The sequence below is a fragment of the Paramisgurnus dabryanus genome, chromosome 14 (genome assembly GCF_030506205.2).
Source record: "Paramisgurnus dabryanus chromosome 14, PD_genome_1.1, whole genome shotgun sequence".
NCBI classification, from domain to species: Eukaryota; Metazoa; Chordata; class Actinopteri; order Cypriniformes; family Cobitidae; genus Paramisgurnus; species Paramisgurnus dabryanus.
The window spans coordinates 4,363,594-4,388,296 of NC_133350.1; the positions used below are offsets into that span (position 1 = coordinate 4,363,594).

Sequence of the window (24,703 nt, forward strand, 5' to 3'; positions counted from 1 at the left end):
GCGATTAAACCAAGCGCTGTTTTCTTAGCAACAAAAGAGGTACGTTTTTAAAACAAATGCTCTCTCATACCTTCAGTGTGTCCTCAATGGAAGCTGAAGGCTAGTCGGCTAATAGCTAATACTGATGAACGCTCGCTCGCGGTCAGCAGCGCGAGGAGTCTGTGCAGTGACTCAAATACCCGGATGAATGATCTCCGCCCGTGCATTTCAGTTCGTGTTTAACTCTAAAATTGATTTTCACTGACTTTATCTTTCAAAATATGAAGTGTAATTTTTATTAAAAATTACAGAATTGCTGAATTAAATATCCTTTGGCCATGTAAACTTTCCATTGTAAAGGAAGTGTTTTCACATTTACCGCGCCTCCTTTATTCAATATGCTATTTATATGTAATTATATATATCTTATTAAATATACAATGTTAACAATTACTTATTACGACACCCTTTGGCAGTTGTAAAAGACGTTAAACAGTAAAATAAATGAATAAATACTTTCCAATAAATATTGTCATATTAGTGTATGTAGAAAAGATGTATGGGACTTCAATAAATAAATATACAACGAACTTTTGTTTTTTAAATACAAAGGCTGAAAACATAAATACTGAACATGTAAGTTACAAATAAATGGTGCGTTGATGCTTTTTGGCATAATTTGTAAGATTGCTATATTGATTAACACCAGGTGGCGGTGTTTATCTGGATATATCAAGGCGGTTTTCTCACTCCAAAGGCTGCAGCCTCCGGAGGTCGCGTTTGCTGCATACGTCATCAAGACTGCCTTATTTCAGAATATAGACTATTATAAAGTTGACTATTATTATTAGTTAATCGTAAATTTTTGCAATTTGCTCATGACTTGCGAATGTTATGCTCAGTTAACTAAAATAAACCAGGCTTGATGACGTAGTGTATGCAGCCTGCATATGCGACCTTCGCAGGCTGCAGCCTTCGGATTGAGAAACAGCCCAACAAGTTTTGCTGGAGGCAAGCATTTTCAAGGATAGTAAATATTTCTCATTTCAAAATGTGTTAAGCTGGTCAAAAACCATGCAGCAGGATTTTCACCAAGCAGACTTACAAACTTATCACTAGACTCATCTGGTGATTCATGTATGGAAAAATAATTTTTGACCTAGCACACTACCTCATGAGAACTGCACCCTTATGCGCAACCCAAGTTTGTTTGATGCACTTCTGGCAATAATTATAGCTGCAGTGCAGGCCAAATGAAAAGATCCAGACACCCAAGACAAGACAGTTTTTTACAAAGAGCCCCCGTTTTCTACTTTTCAAACATGCAAGGAGATTTAATAGTTGATGTGTCCTGCTTTAACGAAAAGCTACAGTTAGCTGTTTATACACTTCAGTCATAAAATAAGGATGAACACAAATTAAGAGAGAAAGTTTTACATTGAATTACCATTATAATCAAACACACACTTAATTTATTAGTATAAAATAATGAAACTTGTTTAATGCAAGCAAATGTGAATCAATGTAAAAAAAGATAACATTATGAACATTTTAGAGACTTGAAATAAAAATAGTGCTTTCAAAAATCCACATTAATCTTTCTTACATCAGACAAGATAACTTCTCCCAATTCTTTAACAGACAAAATGAATAAACATTTACTGTTGGCTACATGACATTTACCTAAAAAGACAATGTAATCATTTTAGTTAACATGAGGTCAGTCAATTTCTAAACACTACAGTGTTACACTACATTGTTAAAACACAACATGATAACATACGTTTATCTTTAAAATACATAAAAAAGAAGCAGCTTAATTACTAATAATGGCGATAAAATGCAGAGAGCATCCTGGCAAAGCCTGGCTAAAGGGCAGTATTTTTCTTCAATTCAATAGGAATTGCATTGTCATCAAGGCCATGCTGAGCTTTCTCTAATGTAAACCGCATTGCATTAAGAATGAAAGCATTCAGTTGCCCTTCTATTGTACAGACACTATTTTATATTGCAAAGGCAATAGTTAACAAATCTGATATTTGCTTTCTTCAATAAAGCAAATAAACATGGTTTCATGGTTGCACAGTGATGGTATTTGGTTCAGCCAAAAAGGAGGTACATCTTTTAAACTACAGTATATGATGACTAAATACTGAAAATCATATTACAGCCGACAAAACATTAAAATAAAAAATAAATAAAGAAATACTTTCCAATAAATATTTTTATCAGTAAGCTAATAAATAGCATGTGTACAAAAATAAATATTAAGAACAAAATAGAAAAATAGCCTAACAAAACATTGTGTGGCACATGTATGGCAGTAATTATTTTTGTTTCGTTAAAAAATGTGTTAAAAACATTACTTGACAAAGGCAAAATGAAAAGCAAATTTCTGTTAAAAAAAAGAGATAATGATATTAACCGATTGCTCTCGGCACGCATTATATGCTCATCAAATAGATTAGCTTCAAACCAACTTAATCCCGGCCACAGGCCATTCAGAAATAACGGTTTGTTGTCAGAATCCTTTAAGATAAAAAAATGCTTATTTACAAGAAAACATGTCAGATGCACTTAGAGTGTTTTGCATGTCAGTGCTATACAGATTCAGTGTTTCTTGGTAAATTGATCAAGGTATATGTGGACAGTGAGAGGTCAGCTCCTCCATTGCTTTTGCCCTCAGATCATTGAGGATTTGGATCACAACTTCTTTTAAAGTCTTATAGATGAACTGCTCATTCTCTGAATCAGAGGAAATCTGGATAAGATAAAAAACATAATTTGGATAAAACACCAAAAAGGAAAATGCATTTTAAACCCCTTATTAGGCAAAAACTGGCACTGACATACCCAAGTTAATGCTTTGATTGTGCGTTCAACAAAGGCGTTCTCAACATCTTCTGGTATATTAAGCAAATGAGCAGCACAGTCAAGAATACACAGAAGAGTTTGATTTTGTCCCTAAATAACAAAACAAAAGGTTATTTACACAATTACATCCACAAATCTGAGTAAAGGTTGCATTTGTAATGAAAAGCATTTGTCTATTATCAAGCTTGGTACCTTGTCAAGTGAATTCAGAGCATGTTGGGGATTGCATCTCCTTTCAGCCAAAGTCTCAACATCATCTTTCGTGATAACGGGTTCCTTTAACTGCTCTAGCCAGGACCACATGAGAGTGGATAGCACTACAGGATCTCTCTCACTGCACAACCTCTCCCATGCACCTTCACGAGAGTTCAACTCTGTCTGAGGAGCAAAGCCAATGTGTTTATTTACTCAGTAAATATCTAAATCCAAGCAAAAAATGAATAAGATAAATTGTTGGTGACTATATTACTGCTCCTACCTGCCACACTGAGACCGTATTCCCAAGTTCCTCTACTTTTATGTCCATTGTAAGAGCTTTGGCCACAAACAGATGCCGAGTCTCGGGTGTGAGTTCATTTTGAAGTGTTAACATGGGAACATCAGTAAATTGTTCTTTGGCATCGTTGACATCTTGACACATTTGAACATTTCCATCGTATTCTGTGGTCCACTTTGTACTGTTGTCCATGGTGCTCCCTAAAAATCCGTAAGACATGCTGCGCTTTGCCTCCTTCATAGCCATCCGTTTTTTGGTGATAGGAGAGCAGGGGTTTTGACTTTGAGCTTTTTCTGATTGTACCAGAGAAGTACTGAAACTGGTTAAAGAGTCATGGTTGGGATTGCTTTTGCTTTCATTGGTCAATGGAGGTTCAGATGGTTGAAGATCAGGGCTTAATCTGCTCTGTGATACGTAGCGTTCAGAAAAATCCAAACCAAATTTGCTTCCAAGAGAATTTTGGGGACATGGCATTCCTTGAATCCTGAAGTCCAGTTTGTGCAAGGCTGAGTCGCTATAGCTAAGACATTTTCTTAAGGCGATTTGAGACTTGTCGGTATTGTCCACAGTTGCCCATCTCCAAAGCAAATTAAACTCCTGGTCATGAGGTGAAGTACATGGTACATTAAGCGGAAAGTTGAGTTGTTCAGGAGACCGAGGTGAGGAGACTGGAATCCCCTTCCCTCTCATCTCTTTCCCTAACTGTTGGATGGCTTGCAGGGAGACCGTCTTTTTTACTTCCTCCGTAAGGTCTGGAATCTCCAACACCTCCTCTTCCACAGTTTGTCGGTTCTCTGCTATGTCCAGTAGGAGCCTGCAGACCAGATGGACGATCTTTGGCATGTTCTTCATTTGCCTCGCTTCATATCCGTGCAGCATATGGCGCTGACGGGTCAAGTATTGCGACAACGTGACGGCGTGAGCTTTGGGCTCGGCACACGAGAACACACTTCGCAGTGGCACAAGAAACTGGGCAAATTCTCGCACACACAACAGTTGGCCACGAGTCTGGATGGAATTTGGCCGTTTAGCTCGGACGAACAGAATGGCCTGATCCGCACTCATCCGGCATGTAAATACTAAGAAGCACGCTATTAAAACACCTAGAGAGAGACAAATAATACACATTATTTGAATTACAGTATACACATTCATACATAAACAAATATGTGTCATGTTTTGCTACATTGTAAATACAACGAAAATTACTGCCGACACAGTAAAATGGATCAAGATCAAAACTCATGTGTGCACATTTCTTACACTCTAAAAAATGCTGGGTTATTTTCAAAAAGGGATGAGCACAGCCGTTGGGTTAAATTAACCCAGAAAATGCATATATTTGACCCAACAATGGGTTAAAACAACCCAGCATGACTAAAAAGCTGAATTTTCATGACCCATGTCTGAAATGCTGCAAGCGTTATAATGTAGTGTTTACTGCAAGTTGATTAAAAAAATATAGCTTAAATCGTGAAATGAATAAACAATGACGAAAAATTGCTGTTTAGATTGTAGTCTCACTTGAAATCAGTGGAGGCTTGGACACAGAAACGCCATTCCTTACATCAGTGGTTCTAAAACTGGGGTCCGCGAGATGGTGCCAGGGGGGCCCCAGTTTTATGACATTTTATAAAATGTATTATTTATCATGAATTCTGTGTAATTAAACCTTATAAAATAAAGATACTAACCAACAGCACTACTTTGTATAACTTAATGTTTTGTTTAATTAAAATGTTAAATATTAGAACAGTTTTTTGTCATAAATTTTCTTTGGGGGGGCCGCGAAGCACTGCACCGTACACAAGGGGGGCCGCACGTGGAAAAAGTTTGAGAACCACTGCCTTACATCACAACTTAACAAGCGGATTACATTTTGATAAATGCAAAAAAAAATCACTGATATTCCATGACTTGGACAAAAAAAATATATACAAGTTCCTGACTTTCAATGACTGAATTTTTTTTAATTAGACCATTTAGAATTCCATGACTCGTGGGAACCCTGTAAATTGTTCCTGTATAGCTCAGTGGTAGAGCATTGCGTTTGCAGCGCAAAAGGTCATGGGTTCAAACCCAAGGAACACAGATACTGATTTAAGAAAAAAATTAATTATGGCTTGTAATGCACTGTAAGTCGCTTTGGATAAAAGTGTCTACCAAACGCATTTCTATAAATGTATAAATTATAACCCAAAAGGCTGGGTTTGTCCCTTTTTTGACCCAACGCTGGGTTGAAAATAACCTAGCATTCCTGTAGCTTAAAGGATTTTCCTGAATGGACTGATTCTGGGACTACCGTATTTTCCGGACTATAAGTCGCCCCGGAGTATAAGTCGCATCATTCAAAAATGCATCAAGACAAAAAACATTTCAGTTATTTAAATGATTAACAATAGCATACAGAACAAACCTGGAAGGTTGAATAGGTTAAATTAACCGAACAAGCCATCTAGCATGAAGTTCGCAGGCTCGTCATTCCACATCACTGAATCCATTGAAATACATAAATACAGGAGCGGCATATAGCGGACTCTCGCGGCTGTTGATGGCAATGTTGTCTTTTGCCTCATAAATGTCCAAATTTATTCATACTGACTTACATGGCACCTGACTAAAGATGCAGCACCATACCAAATTATAAAAAAACACGGCTTATAGTCTGGAAAATACGGTAAGTGGATTTGATCCAAAGTATTTGATGAACATGTAACACATGCCGGGAGCATTAGGTTAATATCATTATCTCATTTATAGATGGCGTTAAGTGGCTTTTGCATCAGAGATCTTAAAATGTTTAAAGGGAATCAAGATACTGACCTGTCCTGCCAAGTCCAGCATGGCAGTGAACGGCCATTTTTCCCTCTTGCATGGCAAATGACATAACTTTTACCATGTCAAGGATAGTAGTCAAGGATGCCACCCCATAATCCTTCCAGCCAAAGTTGTAAAAATAAACTAGAAAAAAATTAAAGATGTGAACCAGAGAAGCAAAATAAAACGTTTGTTCATGTTTATGTAATACCATAAATGTATGTTCAAGATAATTGGGTACACAGGAAAAACACAGAGGAGAGGACATTTTTAATCAGTGCCAACTCTTAATTTAAAAGACTTTTCATGCGTGTCACGACACGCTGCGCTTTGCGGAAAATTGCGACTTATAGTTTCCCAGAAGGTGCTGCCTACAAGCAAAGCAACGATCTCAGGAGATCTTGTTAAGGTTTGCCAATCCCCCTAAGCCTCAAAACCTACACTGAACCTGAACAACTCCAGCAAACACAATTGCTGCATATTTATAAAGCAAAGGTTCTTTAGCTTGTCAAACACTTGATGTGATAATAGCGCTAATAGATTTAGCGATAATAGACCTAGACTAATTCCATTGACTACTGAAAAGGTAATAGGTGAATGTTTGTGTACGTGTTTGGCATACTCACTCCCTGCTTCCATGAAAACCTCCGGGCGATAAGTGAAACCGCTCTCTGGCTCAAGGGTGCTGCCGCAGCTGGCATGTTCCCCTGGACGCTGCAAGTTTATTACGGTCTTTAAGCCACACCTAGAAGGAAGTAAAGTGTCAACAAAGCATCGCCGGAATCACTTGTTAGCATTTCGCATAATTTTACATACGTTTGGAATTGTTCAATGATGTTGAATCTTTCAATGATTTCAGTGGAAGGCCTCGCCATGGCTAAAAGGTTATCGGTGATCCTATGAGAGATTGAATTGAAATGCAAGCTATTAATATCACTGTACTGTACGTGTGTGTGTGTGTGTGTGTGTGTGTGTGTGTGTGTGTGTGTGTGTGTGTGTGTGTGTGTGTGTACATATATATTCACATTCAGCAAAATAGGAGTATGACATTTTTTTACAGTTAACCTACGAACATAAATTGCAATCCAAGAAAAGCTAATGGATGAATACATCAACTATTCTTGAGTGTTTAAGGCTAAATAAAGTCAATGAATGGCCTCGGGTAGATTTACTGACTTCATTAAAACTATGCAGACTCTTTGCCAAATATTGATCTTTTCACTTCAAGCAATGCTCCATTTACTCTCGATCTCGCAAGAAAGTGAAACATAGCTTACCAGGACGAGTACAGTCCCTTGATGGCTTGTTCTTCATCGCTCCAGCGAGATGGGTTTTCGTATTTGCAAGCCCGACCACCGCACGCCATTGAACACTGCATATGTCCAGGGATAACGTGCCTCAAAGTCTCGCCAACTTTGGTGTACTTTGCAGTAGGGACTCTGACGTTAACTGAAGAGTTAGACAAAGACAACACGGAGAGAATTAGCTTTCAGGATTTACTAAACAACCTTAGTAACTCAAACGTAAACATGACGCATTACATCCTTTTCCGCTGATGTCGGTCTGAGCTTCAGACAGGCTAATAGCCACTACCACCTTCTGCGAAAAGGAAGTCAGAACTTCCAGAGCTGATTCACGCCGCCTCCTCAGGACCATCTAGCCCATTTCATCTAAAGCATCAATTATCCAACACGCATAAGCTCTTATGGTCTAAACAAACCAAACGCTGACATGAGTACTGCGTATCATTGCCACATAATAACCCAGTTGCACAAAGGAGACATGAGAGACCAATACAATTAAACCAGTTCATCAGCTGTTTTTAAAGGGGGTCTCCATGGCGACCAAGTTTGAAGTCAGTGGGAGGTTGTACAAAAGGTTGTGTGTGCCGTCTCTGGTAAAATGTAGACAGGATGATGCATTTTATGGAGATAAAAAGCCCTGCTTGCATAATTTACTTGCACTTCAACAATCAGAGGCCAGAATTACAACAACCGATGATCTCCATTTAAATTAATTCAAGGATTTTATGTAACTCAGAGCATGCCGTCTAAAAAGTGGATAAAAAAGGACAGTCAGCAGTCATTCATCTTTACATTGGAAGAAGCTTATGAAATAATGGATGTAATGAAGCTTAAAATACTTGTCAAAGTCAAAAATCTATAGACCTTTTGCGAGTCGACGTCACAGTTACGTCACGCGCGCATGTGGTGGCAGAAAAACAGTGGATATGAATGAGACACGAGTGAAACGAACAATATAACTCACTAGAAAATGTTTTGTTGTGCTGTTGAGTGTCAGAATAGGAATGCCAAAATAGATGACCTTCATTTTTATAGTATATCGTCGTCGAAGACACCATTTGAAGATAAACGTAGGTGTTTATGGTTGCAATAAAAGCCCTCAACCGGACAGACTGGAGTGATGAAATCATCTGAAAATCTTTTAATTATTTGAATAGAAAATAATTAGAGAAGATATCCGGTGTTCTGTCGAAGTCTGATCCCTCTATGTGTTTCTTATAGCGTTTTCATCACGTTACGTTTATAATTTATTTAGAAAGATTAAAGATTTTAATTAGTTCATAATATCAATAATATTACCATTTATTAAAGTTTTCGTTTTTTTTTTTTCATTTTCTATTACTTCTTTTTACCATATATCTTAGCCTATGTCTTCTTCCTGTTTGTTCTAAATTATGATGTTTACTAATAAATATATAAACATAGCACACACACACACACACACACACACACACACACACGATGTAAAGTGTTAATAATATATAAACAGGCCTATACAAATTAATTTGTATGTAAACATAATAGTTTTAGATCAAACACGTAGGATAAAAATATAAGGAAGAAATTGAAAACAGGAAATGATTAAATGTTTAATAAATTATATTATACAGAATACATGATAGTATTGCTCTTATAAGTACTTCAGAGATTCATACTGTAAAAATAATTGATTTACAAATAAAGAACAATACATATACATTACATACATGCAAGCATATCAGTGGCCAAGCCATTAAAACTTTTAATTTATTTAAAAAATAAACGTAACTTGGTGAAAACGTTATAAGAAACATTACACTTAAGAGAAATATAGGGGAAACAGACTTCTACAGAACACCGGATCCTTAAAAATCACAGTTTAATGCTAAAACACTTCACACAGCTATTGAGAAGCATTCACTTTCTGCCACCAGTTGGGCTCCGCCCACAAAAAACGTCATCTCTGTTTGCAAACACGCAAAAGGTCTCAATCATACATCAATCATACAAAAATCTTTTAAAAATATCAATCTCTTAAAGAGCAACTATGGTCCGATTCACAATTTTACATTTCCTTTGGTGTGTAGGTGTGTATAAGTACAGTCTTGTTCAAAATAATAGCAGTACAATGTGACTAACCAAATAATCAAGGTTTTTAGTATATTTTTTTATTGCTACGTGGCAAACAAGTTACCAGTAGGTTCAGTAGATTCTCAGAAAACAAATGAGACCCAGCATTCATGATATGCACGCTCTTAAGGCTGTGCAATTGGGCAAGTAGTTGAATTAGTTGAAAGGGGTGTGTTCAAAAAAATAGCAGTGTGGCATTCAATCACTGAGGTCATCAATTTTGTGAAGAAACAGGTGTGAATCAGGTGGCCCCTATTTAAGGATGAAGCCAACACTTGTTGAACATGCATTTGAAAGCTGAGGAAAATGGGTCATTCAAGACATTGTTCAGAAGAACAGCGTACTTTGATTAAAAAGTTGATTGGAGAGGGGAAAACCTATAAAGAGGTGCAAAAAATGATAGGCTGTTCAGCTAAAATGATCTCCAATGTCTTAAAATGGAGAGCAAAACCAGAGAGACGTGGAAGAAAACGGAAGACAACCATCAAAATGGATAGAAGAATAACCAGAATGGCAAAGGCTCAGCCAATGATCACCTCCAGGATGATCAAAGACAGTCTGGAGTTACCTGTAAGTACTGTGAAAGTTAGAAGACGTCTGTGTGAAGCTAATCTATTTTCAAGAATCCCCCGCAAAGTCCCTCTGTTAAAAAAAAGGCATGTGCAGAAGAGGTTACAATTTGCCAAAGAACACATCAACTGGCCTAAAGAGAAATGGAGGAACATTTTGTGGACTGATGAGAGTAAAATTGTTCTTTTTGGGTCCAAGGGCCACAGGCAGTTTGTGAGACGACCCCCAAACTCTGAATTCAAGCCACAGTACACAGTGAAGACAGTGAAGCATGGAGCATGATATGGGCATGTTTCTCCTACTATGGTGTTGGGCCTATTTATCGCATACCAGGGATCATGGATCAGTTTGCATATGTTAAAATACTTGAAGAGGTCATGTTGCCCTATGCTGAAGAGGACATGTCCTTGAAATGGTTGTTTCAACAAGACAATGACCCAAAACACACTAGTAAACGGGCAAAGTCTTGGTTCCAAACCAACAAAATTAATGTTATGGAGTGGCCAGCCCAATCTCCAGACCTTAATCCAATTGAGAACTTGTGGGGTGATATCCAAAATGCTGTTTCTGAAGCAAAACCAAGAAATGTGAATGAATTGTGGAATGTTGTTAAAGAATCATGGAGTGGAATAACAGCTGAGAGGTGCCACAAGTTGGTTGACTCCATGCCACACAGATGTCAAGCAGTTTTAAAAAACTGTGGTCATACAACTAAATATTAGTTTAGTGATTCACAGGATTGCTAAATCCCAGAAAAAAAAATGTTTGTACAAAATAGTTTTGAGTTTGTACAGTCAAAGGTAGACACTGCTATTTTTTTTAACACACCCCTTTCAACTAATTGCCCAATTGCACAGCCTTAAGAGCGTGCATATCATGAATGCTGGGTCTTGTTTGTTTTCTGAGAATCTACTGAACCTACTGGTAACTTGTTTGCCACGTAGCAATAAAAAATATACTAAAAACCTTGATTATTCTGGTTAGTCACATTGTACTGCTATTATTTTGAACAAGACTGTACATGTTAACGATATGCAAAAGGTACAAACCCCAACGTAAACAATGACGCGAGTTATTGTTTCCAACAGTTTTCTTCCCGGGCCTGTTGACGTGGACAAGACCGACATTAGCATAATTCCTCCTGCTTTGACTCACAGCCTGTAAATTAACTCCTGTCACCATTTCATTGTGAGGGAATCTTTCAAACATGGTAAGGAGCGTCATTTTCCAACTGACGTCAGAGGTATTCAGGTCAATCACATTGTACAGATTAGCTGGCCAATCAGGGACACAGAGCTTTTCAAATCAATGCGTTTCAGGAAGTTAGGATATCTGGAGCTACAAAAATGTACGGTATGTGGAAAATAATGTGTTTTTAACCATAAACCACACAAACACATTGTATTATAACCAAAATAACATTGTTTGTAGCAATGAAATAGGAGCACTTTAAAATCTAATAAAATGTATCAAAAACATTATCCAAGTAAAAATAAATGATGTATCCGCTTAATGCAGTCTAATGCGTGCAGATCTGTGTTTTAAGATGCTTATTTACTTCCTTAAACGTATTTACATTCAAATATACCTGAAATGTTGTTCTAGTCAATGACAATTGCAAAACAGACAAAACAACTTAAGGTCACATTTACGGACTAAATGCGATCAATATATGTAAAAAAAAAACAATTAGGCTAACCAAAGCAAGATCCTATTTTGAATAAACCAGTAATGATAGATTTACATGTCACTATTGCGTAATTAAGTCTAACTAACAACAAATATGGCTTCAGTGATTTCATCATACTATAAATCTTTTAGCTAAAAGTGTGATTTTAAAAATTATAGTCTATTCAGGCCATTCATATATAAAATGTGCCTTTTAGTTTTAAAAATAAATGCTTAACACATAAAAAACACAATCGATCACAGGTTTAGAAATATCAATATATTACCTGGCTCCATGTCAGTGGTTACGTCTTTGCTGTTCACTGAAGTGCCGCTGGTGTACGGCAGGTCACTCAGTAAACTGACGCCTGCTGCCATGGCCGTCACTGCAAGGTGGAAGTAAACATGATGTCAGAGACTCAGACACAACACAGTGGTGTTGAAGAAAACAGTCAGGACACAGCAAAAAAGGGAAGCTGGAAGGACGGTTGCTAGGGAGTTTTCCCTCCTGGGAGGACGATGTACAGTCTGCTGTGTCACACATTAGATCTAGTGACACTGGCTGGCCACAGAGGGACAAGGAGCATATATAATATATAAGGAGGTTACAAGCTCTTCCTTCCGTATGCTCTATACAGAGAAACATAAAGTAGGGAGTTTACACATGTGCTTTTTAGATGAGATCTTGATTGTTTTTTTCATTTAGGCAAGGAAATAATGTGCTCCTGACATGGGTTCGAACTCAGGAAACACACACACACACACACACACACACACACACACATTATAATGCACTGATTTAAGTCCTTTTAAATCAAAGCATTTGCCAAATGCATAAATGTAATGTATTGTAACAAATAGCCTGTTCTCAGGAATAGCCCATAAATTATTGTTTCCCCTTTACTGAGTGAGGATTTACTAGGCTATTGGATCCATTATAAAGTGAGACTGGAAACTGCAATGCGTCAGTTTAACCGTACACTCCACAACATATCAACTGTCAACTTCTCGTATTACCATTGTGACTGTACAGGTCAGAATTTTAATCACAGATAAGCACTGCGGTGATAATGACTAACCGTCCTGCTACTGTAAATCTCAGACATTATTTCAATGTCAAATTTTTATTCATATGAGCATTTAAAATATTGAACAATATTGAACATACGACTTTCAAGTTTGCAGGAATTTCTGATCCTTTTATTGTTATTGGACATTGCTGTTTTCCTACACGCCTATTAATGACTATGCAGGTGTGCTATCTGCTCCTTTGTCATTTCTCCTAGTAATTGGAAAAAAAATTGATAATTTGTTCAAGGCTTGTGTAACAAGCTTGGCCTCGTGTAAAATTATTTTAACATTCATTTGATGTTATGATTAATTCATAGTAAAATGAGAGGACACAGGACAGAGCTCATTTGCACTGTAACGTACACTACTGATTCGACAAAGTGAAACTGCACTTGAGCTGTCCATAAACTGAACCTGAGACTGGTCAATCACTGTACACTAGTTATCTGATTGAGAATGAATTTTTCTTGATCTTAAAAGGAATAGTTCACCCAAAAATACAAATACAGTCATAATTTACTCAACTTCAGTTCCTTATTTTGTTAAACACAAAAGAAAATATTTAGTAATCACACAATTGACAGTACCCATTGACTTCCATAGTATTTGTTTTTCCTACTATGAAAGTCAATGGGTATCGTCAACTGTGTGGTTAACATTTTTTTTTTTTTTTGAACACAAAAGAGGATATTTTGATAAAAAACTCATAAAGGGTTAAAACAACATGAGGGTGAGTAAATGATGATAGGATTTTCATTTTGGGTGAACTATCCCTTTAATAGAAAAATACAGTGTTATATGTTGGTCCATCATGTGGCGTTTTATTCCATCTTAAATTTCAAAGGGATAATTTTCTGTTTTATTAATTCACTCCCGCAGTTTTATCTTGCAGTTCAGGTGTATCGTTGTTATCAATGATGAATCCATGCTAATCTTCTCTTCTGTTTTGATCCAATTTTAGTTTATGTGCTGCCTTAGCAAGCGCTTATTTATTTATTTGAGCACATCATATTTAAAAAGAATTATTAATTAAAAGATGAATACATTTTTAATACATTTACATTATGAACATGCTTGGAAACACTGTCTGTCACCCTTACAAAAGCTGTGAATCTGGGCTTTGGATGAATCTTTGAATGCCACCCACTGGATTTAAATCAAAGGGCGGCGATCACTTTCATCTGAACTTTGAACTGATTTTTCAAAGCATTTGCAGTGTAAACATACTTTATATCAATTTGGTTACATTTTAAAATACAAGTTGTTTTTTATTGTAATTGTACTGATTGGCTGGCTTCTACTTTTATAAAAAGTAATAATAAATTACTATAAAATAGCTAATGATGGCTTGTCTTTGAAAGCAACAGAACCTGAATAAACAGTCAATAAAAATTCCAAGGACAGATCAACAAAACGTTTCTTTGGTAAATTTTACTGCATTATCATCTGAAATTTAATCAGACCCTCTCTTCCTGAATTGTAAATGACAGCTTAAAAGTCTTAGTCTTAGTGAATATATTTAGTGAGGCCGCCTATTAGATATGACCACAGATCTTGAGTTCAAGTGTCGTCCAATCATAGCACTTAAACCTTTTACAGTAATCTTCACATGACCTCTTCTCAGCTGCTCTGTGTAGAGATCTATCATGGGAAACATTTTGTGAAGTCTGGTTTATTTACATGAATATAAGAATAAACTGTAGCATGAACTCAGGCCAAAAGTTCAAAATGAAGAAATTCTTTGTTAAATTTCTATCAGAGCTGCAACCACCATAGACCCTGAAATATCCCAACCAATAATATACACATTAGATGGATTTCCCAATGGTTCCCGTCCTTTATGCCAGCAGCCATATCACCCTTGTAGCCCAAGACAGCTTGCCCACTGAAGCTAAGCAGGGCTGAGCCTGGTCAGTACTTGGATGGGAGACCACCTGGGAAAAACCAGGTTGCTGCTGGTAGAGGTGTTAGTGAGACCAGCAGGGGGTGCTCACCCTGTGGTCTGTGTGGGTCCTAATGCCCCAGTATAGTGACGGGGACACTATACTGTCAAAAAAGCACCGTCCTTCGGAAGAGACGTTAAACCGAGGTCCTGACTCTCAGTGGTCATTAAAAATCCCAGGATGTCCTTCGAAAAAGAGTAGGGGTGTGCCCCGGCATCCTGGCCAAACTTGCCCATTGGCCTACTAATCATCCCTCATACTAATTGGCTATATCACTCTGTCTCCTCTCCACTATAAGCTGGTGTGTGGTGGGTGTTCTGGCGCAATATGGCTGCTGTCGCATCATCCAGGTGGATGCTGCACATTGGTGGTGGTTGAGGAGATTCCCCCATTCATATGTAAAGCGCTTTGAACACTGGAAAAGCGCTATATAAATGTAACTAATTATTATTATTAAATAGTTATATTAGGCCCATCCCTCCAATACTGAATATGTGGTTACACCAATGTGTATTGCTGTAGTGTGCATACAGTAGGTCTTAAGCTTTTCTTAAGGTCTTAAGTCAAATGGAGCCATCAGGACAGTAATTAGCTTTAGTGCTTAAAGTGTTAAATACACAGACACCATGTGTTAATGCTAATACATTATAATCCCATAATGACTTTATTTGCATTTTATCAAAAAATAAGAGAATGGTCTATGAAACAATAAAAAGCCAATTCTGTATCTTTTTTGTTTATTGTTAGCTCCTATGACAAACTGTTGAATTCTCCCTCATTTGTAAGTCACTTTGGATAAAAACGTCTCCTTAATGAATAAATGTAAATTTTGAATGACCTAAAAATAAAGCTATTTTTGTTCCTTTACAGCACTGCGCGCGCGCACACACACACGAACAGTTTTATAATGCTTAAAAATACTTAACATAATGTACTGTGGATACTGGAAGGTTGTGTAATAGGATGCTATGTGAACTCAACCTTGACCACATGAATAATGATACCTTAGCTTTATTTTTGGGTTTTAACTGGAGAAATGACAATATAAACCTTATACCCTTTTTGCTCCGCAGTATAGCAATTATAAATCATATAGAGTTTAAAATTCCAGATTAACTTAACTAAAAGACTGTATGCTTAATCTCCTACACTTCATCTCTCAGCTAGCTAACAACAATGCTATCATGCTAAAGCAAAGGCTAACATCAAGGCTAATGTTTAAGATTGTTACATACCTCTGTTCTTTGATCTGGATTTTGTTAGCCACAGTTAGTAGTTTTCATCGGACTCGTGGTGAATTACGAAAGCACGAGTCGTCGATAAACAGGGCGGCGTGCATTTGTATCGCTTTCTCAGCTCAAAAGGATGTTGCCATTGTAACAGGTTGGTGAAACAGATGAGGCTTCTCATTGGTCGATCCACAGTCATGTGACCAGATGACCGCTATTATTGGCCGTTTCTCAGTCCGAAGGCTGCAGCCTGCGGAGGACGCTTATGTACGCTGCATACGTCATCAAGCCTGGTTTATTTAAGTTAATAAACGTTAAGCATTACATTAACAAGTCATAAGCATATTACAACAATTTATGATTAAGAATAATAGTCAACTTTATAATTGTTTAATATTCGCCTTGATGACGTAGGCAGCCTAGAAATGCGACCTCCGAATGCTGCAGAGAAACGGCCACGAATAGATCGGAGGCGCTGTGTGTTTGAAGAGAATGTGAATCTAGTGACCTTAAAAGTGCACTTGAGCTACAAGCACTGAAACAACACTCAAACAATTAATACACCTAGCAGGGGCGGATCTAGAAAATTATTTATGGGGTGGCAAGGGGGTGGCATGAGAACTACAAGGGGTGGCAATGAAGTAAGCGTCCTTGCATGGTTGTCGTGGATTCAAGAAAAATTATATACTGTATATACTATATTCTGTGAACACTGGACCTCAAATTTTTATAACATTAATAAACGCAACAACAAATGTTCCTATAAGTAAGTACCCAAGCAGCTACCTTTAGCATCTCTGTAGCACCCTTTGTCTTAATACTAAGTTAATACATACAGCTTATCAATATCTAAAAACACTGACTGGTTGAACATAGTGGTATAAAGACTGTTATATAAATAAAATAGGATTGCCTAGTTTATATTAATGTAAAACATATTTGAAAGGCAAACATCTCATAACCCTCTTCTTTAATCCTTTCACTCACTTCATGATGGATTTCTGTCTTTTCACTTCTTTTTAGCTCTTTGCCATCCATATGTTTCTTTCCTTCATTACTTCATCTATTCCTTTCCCTTCCACAACATATTTTTCTGTTTTTTTGTACCTTCCACTCCCATAGTATTTGATTTTTCTATTCTTTTTGGTAAAAAGAATAGATATCAGCCTTTCTTTTCATAATATCCTGGAAAATGCACCATTAAGTTCTTCAAGCTTTCTAAACATACACAACACTGAATAGTTTTGTCTCCTTAACGAAGACAAATAAAAACATTAGACTATATCATAACGAGTGATTTCATATGCACGTATGGAATATTTTGATTGCTGCAGTAGCTAATAAGACATGACGGGCTAACTCTAGAAAGAACTGCTTAAAAGATATTTACTGCTTACATAAACCTGCAGTTCAGTTGTTTTAACTACCAAGCAACTACCTCGTGCAATATTTAACATCAGTTTAATTTTTGTATTTTTATCCTGATGCAACATTTATCTATAAATATGACCGTATTTAGTACTCTGATTTGCTGATGTGATGCTCAACTTAATCACTTTAAGACACTAAAGAGAATTTGTTTTGGCAGCATGTGATGATGTGAGGTGCTTTATTAGATCAGAATTCCTCGCTACAGACGTGAAGAGACTCTTTCTTCATGGGCATAAGTTGCACGTTCATAATCATTCTTGCCTTTAACCTCAACGATGGAAAAGTAACGTTTGTGCTTTTTATACTTTGTGTTTGCGTCCGCTACCTTTGTTTTGAGCTCGTTGTACTTCCCATCGCTCTGTTGTTGCGGGTTTGTGCGACTCGGAAGGGATGGACTGCAGCGCGAGAACCGGGCTGCATGTGAGTGCCTTGGATGGGGCGATGCATCCTTTCACCGCAGTTTCCAAACGTCTCCAACCACGCCAGAAAAGATCGCTAGATTGGTCCTAGTCGCTTTTTTAATAAAGTCGCTAAAGGGGTCTAAAAAGTTTCTTAATCTAGCGACCAAGTCACTAAGTTGGCAAATCTGCGCGGACTTTTTTTACACTGTAAAAGACTTTCTGCTCGGACTGACTGCATGCTTGTGTATGAACTCTGCTGCCTCTGGTTGGCTAACGATGGAAATTAAGCCAATCACCATCAGCCACGTGGTTGTCCCACCCCGTCTAAGACACACACACCAATCATCGTCAGATATGTGTCTCCCACAACCAAACACACGCAGAGAAAAACTACATTGCCTTTCTGGTTAAAAGAGCCTACTCGGGTATAAATTGTATATATTAGGATACCCGCGCTGGGGTGGCATATGGGGTGGCAATGGTTTTATTTAGGGTGGCAACTGCCACCCCGTGCCACCCCGGTAGATCCGCCCCTGACACCTAGGAGTACAGATCAATACAATTTATTATAAAAACATATCATAAACGACTGAATGTTTTGTTTTTTTAATAACAGTTTTTTTTCATTTTGTACTCCCGTAGGCTACCTCACGTTAAATCACTGACAAATCGTGAACGTGTCAAATAAACTTGACACTATTAATCATGTTAACGACGACTATAGTGTCAATGTTTTTGTTTGTTTATTTGTTTTGGATTATGTCATTGTAAGTAGGCCTACTAGTTTATTGATTAAGAAACATATCTAAACCTGCTTTGCCTTTGTATGAGGTGGTCACTAATTTTTATAATTTTACCTGGCTACTAATCCCACTTCAATTGGTAAATTAGGTTAATGATGACTTTATTAAATAATAATATAAAGAGTATCTGAGCTCTCATAATGCTCCAGCTAAAAGTCTGGTATTTGATATCTGAACAAAAGCAGAAATGTAAATAAAAATGATGCACATTCGTTGACACGTTGATTTTTGAAATCTGACATTCACTTGATGTCGCCTAGTGGTTGAAATACAGATGTGCTCTCAGCAGAGACAGTGTTCTTAAACTTGCTTACTATGAAGAACCCTATTTCTATTACCCTGGGTGTATGAGAGGGCTAGACTCTTCCTTTTGCATTTCTTTTACATAATATTTCCTTCAACGTTTAATTAATTAAATATCTCTAAAAACAACTCTTCAATTTTTTAATAACTGTTTATCATAACTAAGTATAACTACAGTAGGTAACAAAATAATACATGATAATCATATTGATAATATTAACACTAATTTGCCTAATAATTCTAGTAATAAGGATTTATATTTAAACATTTTCTCCAAACCCAGATTTGTAAAGTATAGACGCAACTTATGATGACACACAATTTAATCATCAAATTTAACTAATAGGGCAAAGCGAGAGCTGGAGAGAAAATGAAATACATGCAACTTTTTGAATAACGACGGCCCAAAATATGATATTTTTTTATCAATTTTCAGAAAGACAAAATAAACGTATTGGATCTTCGATCGAGTAGCAGCGTTTTCCGACTATATTTACAAAATATATATTTATTTTATTTCATATATTTACTTTTTACATTATTTATTATTCGAGATGATGCGCTTTGTATAGGCTATATAATTTACATAAAAAACTACTTTAAATAAAAAAAACAATTAAGCAAATTGTCATGCTTAGTTGTTAGGGGTATAAATCGGTTCAAGCAATTGGAAAATATTTGTCCTGATAAACTAAAACTTAATAGAATAATTTTCAAACCATGACAAATATATTGAGAATTGTAATTATTAACAAAAAGGCAGGAGGAAACTATGTATTTGAATATTTCAATCTCAATACAATTAGTGTAAAACAGCATAAAGCGGTAAATTATTTTAAATATACAATTTCTAATTGTAACCACGTAGTTGAAACAACGTTACATTTTGCATTGTTACAAATTTTCAATTCCGTTTTTAGGATCTCATATCCATACGATTAAATTAAAAATATATATAATAATATCTTGATCCATATTTTATTAATATCTTACTTAAACAAAGGCTTCGGTTTTTTTTTTAAATGCGATGATGTGTTCAGTTTCATACTATACATTTGTTTTTTTATGAGAAAACCCTTTGTCTTATTTTAATTGTTTTTAATAATGCAAGATATTGTGCTGCTATAATTGTACTTTGTATCGAATTTATTTAAGGAGCTGTTAATTTAGACATTCTTTGATCGGCATTAACGTTTTAGAAAGATATATTCTATATGATATATTACATTTAGTGTATGCCTATGGCTTACTCTAATGATCATGTACATTTAAAATATAAAGGTAACACAAGTTAAATGTTTTGACTATGTTTTAAATATATTTACAGAGGGTGTCCAAGCATGTTAAAGAGGAGGTGTGGCGTTGTGTTAGACCTCCTTAAACTCACATGTCTATGTTCCGGATTGAGAGCTCAGTCAGTGGTGTAAGAACAGAAATAGGCTGTCCTTACTGGGCGGAACAGACTTCTCATACCAGCTGCGTGGACCGGACCACACATCTCCCTTAAAGAAAAGAAACTTAAAGTGTTTTTTTGAACTTTTTACGATCATTCGTGAGACAAACCTTTTCTGCGTATTTCAGAAGATCAGAAAGGATGAATTTCATCTCATCTAAAAGACTGAATGGACGTTTATGCCCCGTGCGTCCTCAGGACATCTGAATCTTCAATGTGACTTTTACGCATCTTCGGAAAACAGGTTCTTATACTAGGAGGTTTGGAGAACATTTACTACATTTAAACTTTAATAATGCAACATCCTTTGGAAATTGGGGCACACTTTTATCCCCCGGATGCCCATCCAGACCAAAGGTCTCACAGGTACAGGAGTTTCATGATTGAAGAGATTCTTACAGACCATCCGGATAACAAGATATCAAGTCCCGCTGGAGACCTTCTAAAATTTGGAGTACATGCCCTTTTGTCGGCTAGACCATATCACAACCACTTGGGTATGTACCTTATCATTTGGATGATATTTTTAAGTAGAGCATTGGCAATCTCTTAATCGCAGCCAAAGACATTCAAATCGCAGAAGCGCTCTATTTGCCTACTCAAAAAGCCAGTCCACACTGTCTCTGTAAAACCAATACAAATCAGAGACCAATGCAATTGGCCAAGCAACAAAAGATTTAGAAAAATAGAGACATAGAAAACAAACCCAATGATCAAATATGACATTCGCACACAGCATGCAAATGCACGTCAAATACAGGCCCATTGCATGCCATTAAAGTTTTCTCGTGCTAATACTCAGTAAAAAAAATCAATTGGTTTCTAACGATTGAAAAATATACACCAGAAAACATAATGCAACTCATTGCGAGATGTTAAAAGATTTACATGTAAATGTGCCGTATTACACCGTCTTTACCTTTACATGGTTGCATTATATACAAAGGAATATTTTAAGCAAATGAAGGCATTTAAATCATTTAAATAATCATTAGTATGTCTTCTTAGTAACCTAACTTACATAAAAACCTCTTTAGTGCTTTGCCATCCCTTAGTAAAGTTGCTTACGGTTTAAAGGCATATTTATTTTTCATTAAATTATTCGTGTCATATATTTTGCATATTCTTTATCATGTTATTATTATTATTATTATTATTATATACAATTTAATAGCCCTGTATAAATAAGCAAAAGCATGTCCACTTTTAACGATGATGAGCAAAGCTTCTCTCATAACTGTTTTTCGTCTATTATTTAGATATTCTGTCATACTGACATATAAAATTTCAAAATCAGCATGTTTATTTAAAAAAATGATTTTATGTGGCCAACACACTATCGTTTCACTTACAGTCCTGAAAGCAGATCAGACAAGCATCCTGAAGTTTCCAGTATCTCCTCTGTCCTGCTCACTCGGAGCGCCGCTTAGCTCTGCTCTTTTATCCGGGGCTGCGGGTCTACAAGTGGGCTCATCGTCTCACCATCTCCCGCTGGACCTCCATCTCCGTGGTAAACTTGATCCTGGAGGGGACGCAGTGAGCAAGACTAAGAAAGGAAGAAGAAGTAGGACTGTGTTCACTGAACTACAGCTAATGGGTCTGGAAAAAAGATTTGAGAAACAGAAGTATCTCTCAACCCCTGACAGGTAAGCTTTGTAATTAAATTACTTTATATTGGTACCAATGAAAATGATGGCATAAATTATCTAATAATAATAACAACATTAAAACAACGGTTTTCTAAATATATAAAAACAACAAAATCCATTAAAACAACGGTTTTCTAAATATATAACGTGTATTATTGCGCACGCACGTTTTTTATGCTTTAATGGACTTTTTTCAATTGGATTATTTAACAAATTTTATTATCACCATATTTGTTGCATGCATGCAATGAACATGTTTGCCTTTGTCTTAGTCGACATTTTGTTTGTTTTGTTTACAGAATAGACCTGGCAGAGTCTTTAGGCCTCAGTCAGCTTCAAGTCAAAACATGGTATCAAAACAGAAGAATGAAATGGAAAAAAATCGTAAGTTCATTTTATTTTAACACAACAAATCCTTACAAATAAAGACTTACTTAGTTAAACACTTAAGCTAATATCTGTTGCCCTGTAGGTCCTACAAGGAGGAGGACTAGAATCACCAACCAAACCTAAAGGTCGTCCAAAGAAAAACTCAATACCCAGCAGTGAGCAGCTCTCTGAGCAGGAGAGGACTCGAGATGCCGAGCGCTTATCCGACGGTGCTTCATCACTTTCTGATGCAAACCAGGAGGAATAAAGGAGACCATACTGACCTATGCGAATATTTACATGTCCAGGACTCAGAGAAGCCCAACATCGGCCTCTTTGGATCATTGCGCACCGATGCCTTTATTTTGGCACTTACATAAAGACTTAACCACTTGGCCTGATTTTGTACTACCTATGTTTTGTCTGTTTGTTTGATTGCGCCAACTTTTTGCGGCCCTCGAAAAGTGATCTTGAACTTGTTTTCCAGGGACCAGACTCCGATCAGTGGTTAGTAGGATTGGTCTTTCTGCGTTGAAGGCTGTGGTATCATAGACTTTTATCAGCATATATTGTGCTTTTTGCTTTATTTTTATGTCAACAATATTCTTAAAAAAAAGAATTAAATGCCAGTTTTTCAAAGACAGCTCATGACGTTGATACGTTGTGACTTTTTTCTTTAAACATGACAACACAAAAATCACAGTTGACAGAATAATAGTCAATATTAGCATACTACTATATTAATAACAACAACAACAGTAATAATATTTATATTTTATGTTGTTTTAAGTTCATACTCATTTTAGCGCCATCACACTACATATTAAACTCTGACTTCTTTTGGCGTGTTTACGCCGTTAAGGTAAATATGTTGTAACACAATATTTTCGAATTGAGGTTTTAATCAAAGACATTAGTTGTGCTGCAAAGTATTTGCAATTTAGTGAATGTGTAGCCTTATTCATTTTGCAGCAGCATTTCCAAAATGCTAAAATGTTTAACTCTGTTGATTGGAACATGGGAGAGGGATTTTTTTCTGCATTTCCTTCAACAAGAACACGCATAACACGCACTTGCCTCTATATAAAAACGCAATGTATAATTCATTACATTTGTGTTCGTATATTTTATATAGACATCAGTTACTGATCTGATTTAGCATTTTAAAATGTTTGTTAAAGAACTAGCCTAAATAAAAACTTTAGAGTAGCCTACTACATTATAAAATGCAAAATGTGCGTCAAACATTATATAAGGCCTAGGCTATATTATTATTGATATCTTCCAATAAAGTAAGGACAGGAGGCATGTGATCAGAAAACATCACATTTTGTTGCGAACACTTAGAATAACAATGTTTGATTATTGATTATCAAGTAGAATTTCTTTCAAAGAAATCGGGAAACTCTATGTCAGGTCCGACAAATCTCTACAAAACGCATTTGTAGTTTAAGTCTTGATACGTTTTTAAATCTTCGGCAGAATAATACAAATTGTCTGGTATAAGACGGTAGTTTCCGTATGGGCCTACCTAAATTATGTTAAAAAATAAACACAAAATACTTTTTTGTTTTAAATAGTTTTGACCTAAACAAAAATGCATAATGAAAGTTAAGTCGTCAAAGGCTATAAGGTTCATAAGACATCCAGTGACCCTGTACTGTAATCCGTAAAATGATTTATAGCCTTTAATTGAAAACACGTAGGCTTGCTTTGGCCTCATAATGTTTAATATAAAACGTTGTTTAAAAAAAAGATGTAAAAAAACATTATAAAAACAATTTGTCTGGTTTGTTTCGTTTATATTTAAATAAACGATGTTGTTAGACATTAAATTAAACACAATAATAGTTATATCCTTAATCATACTGAAATAAATATATCCCTAATTGTGCAAAAACACAAATATGATTCTTTTCTGACACGTTTGGAAGTACGGTAAGACCTTGGAATATACACTATCCATGCATTTGGCACAAATAACTTTGTGGCCATGGTTTAACTTTAAAAAATAAATCTGGGTTGTACCAACATTCACTTTAAATAATTAAATCGTACATAAATAAACAAACAGTATAAAAGATACGCAGCAGTACAGATTTGTGCAGTAAAGTTAGGTCCTGTATGGATAACAAATCGAGAGCGGCGTTTTAGTGCAGGACAGAGGCATCACGTGTCTGTCCAAAAGTGCTCCAAATGCCAAAAAGTTTTTGTTAGAAACCAAGTGAAATTAA

At 36.3% G+C, this 24,703-nt stretch overlaps 2 protein-coding genes and 1 pseudogene across 2 annotated transcripts; 2 read left to right on the forward strand and 1 right to left on the reverse strand.

The window, feature by feature from the left end:
* Positions 1–1,406: 1,406 nt before the first annotated feature.
* ptpdc1a (protein tyrosine phosphatase domain containing 1a) lies at positions 1,407–16,233 on the reverse strand. The gene is made up of 10 exons (XM_065241192.2): positions 16,067–16,233; positions 12,105–12,203; positions 7,444–7,615; positions 6,983–7,063; positions 6,793–6,911; positions 6,173–6,310; positions 3,332–4,452; positions 3,046–3,231; positions 2,833–2,943; positions 1,407–2,740 (listed from the first exon to the last, which is right to left on the reverse strand). The coding sequence occupies exons 2-10, from the start codon at positions 12,193–12,195 to the stop codon at positions 2,612–2,614; spliced, it is 2,148 nt and encodes a 715-aa protein (XP_065097264.1). The 5' UTR covers positions 12,196–12,203; positions 16,067–16,233; the 3' UTR covers positions 1,407–2,611.
* On the forward strand, positions 14,731–14,849 carry LOC135719579 (5S ribosomal RNA; annotated as a pseudogene).
* Positions 16,234–20,340: 4,107 nt separating the features above from the next.
* barx1 (BARX homeobox 1) lies at positions 20,341–23,063 on the forward strand. Its single transcript, XM_065242102.1, has 4 exons — positions 20,341–20,948; positions 21,806–22,097; positions 22,400–22,484; positions 22,573–23,063. Exons 1-4 carry the CDS (start codon positions 20,747–20,749, stop codon positions 22,735–22,737), a joined length of 744 nt encoding a protein of 247 aa, XP_065098174.1. The 5' UTR covers positions 20,341–20,746; the 3' UTR covers positions 22,738–23,063.
* Positions 23,064–24,703: the final 1,640 nt, after the last annotated feature.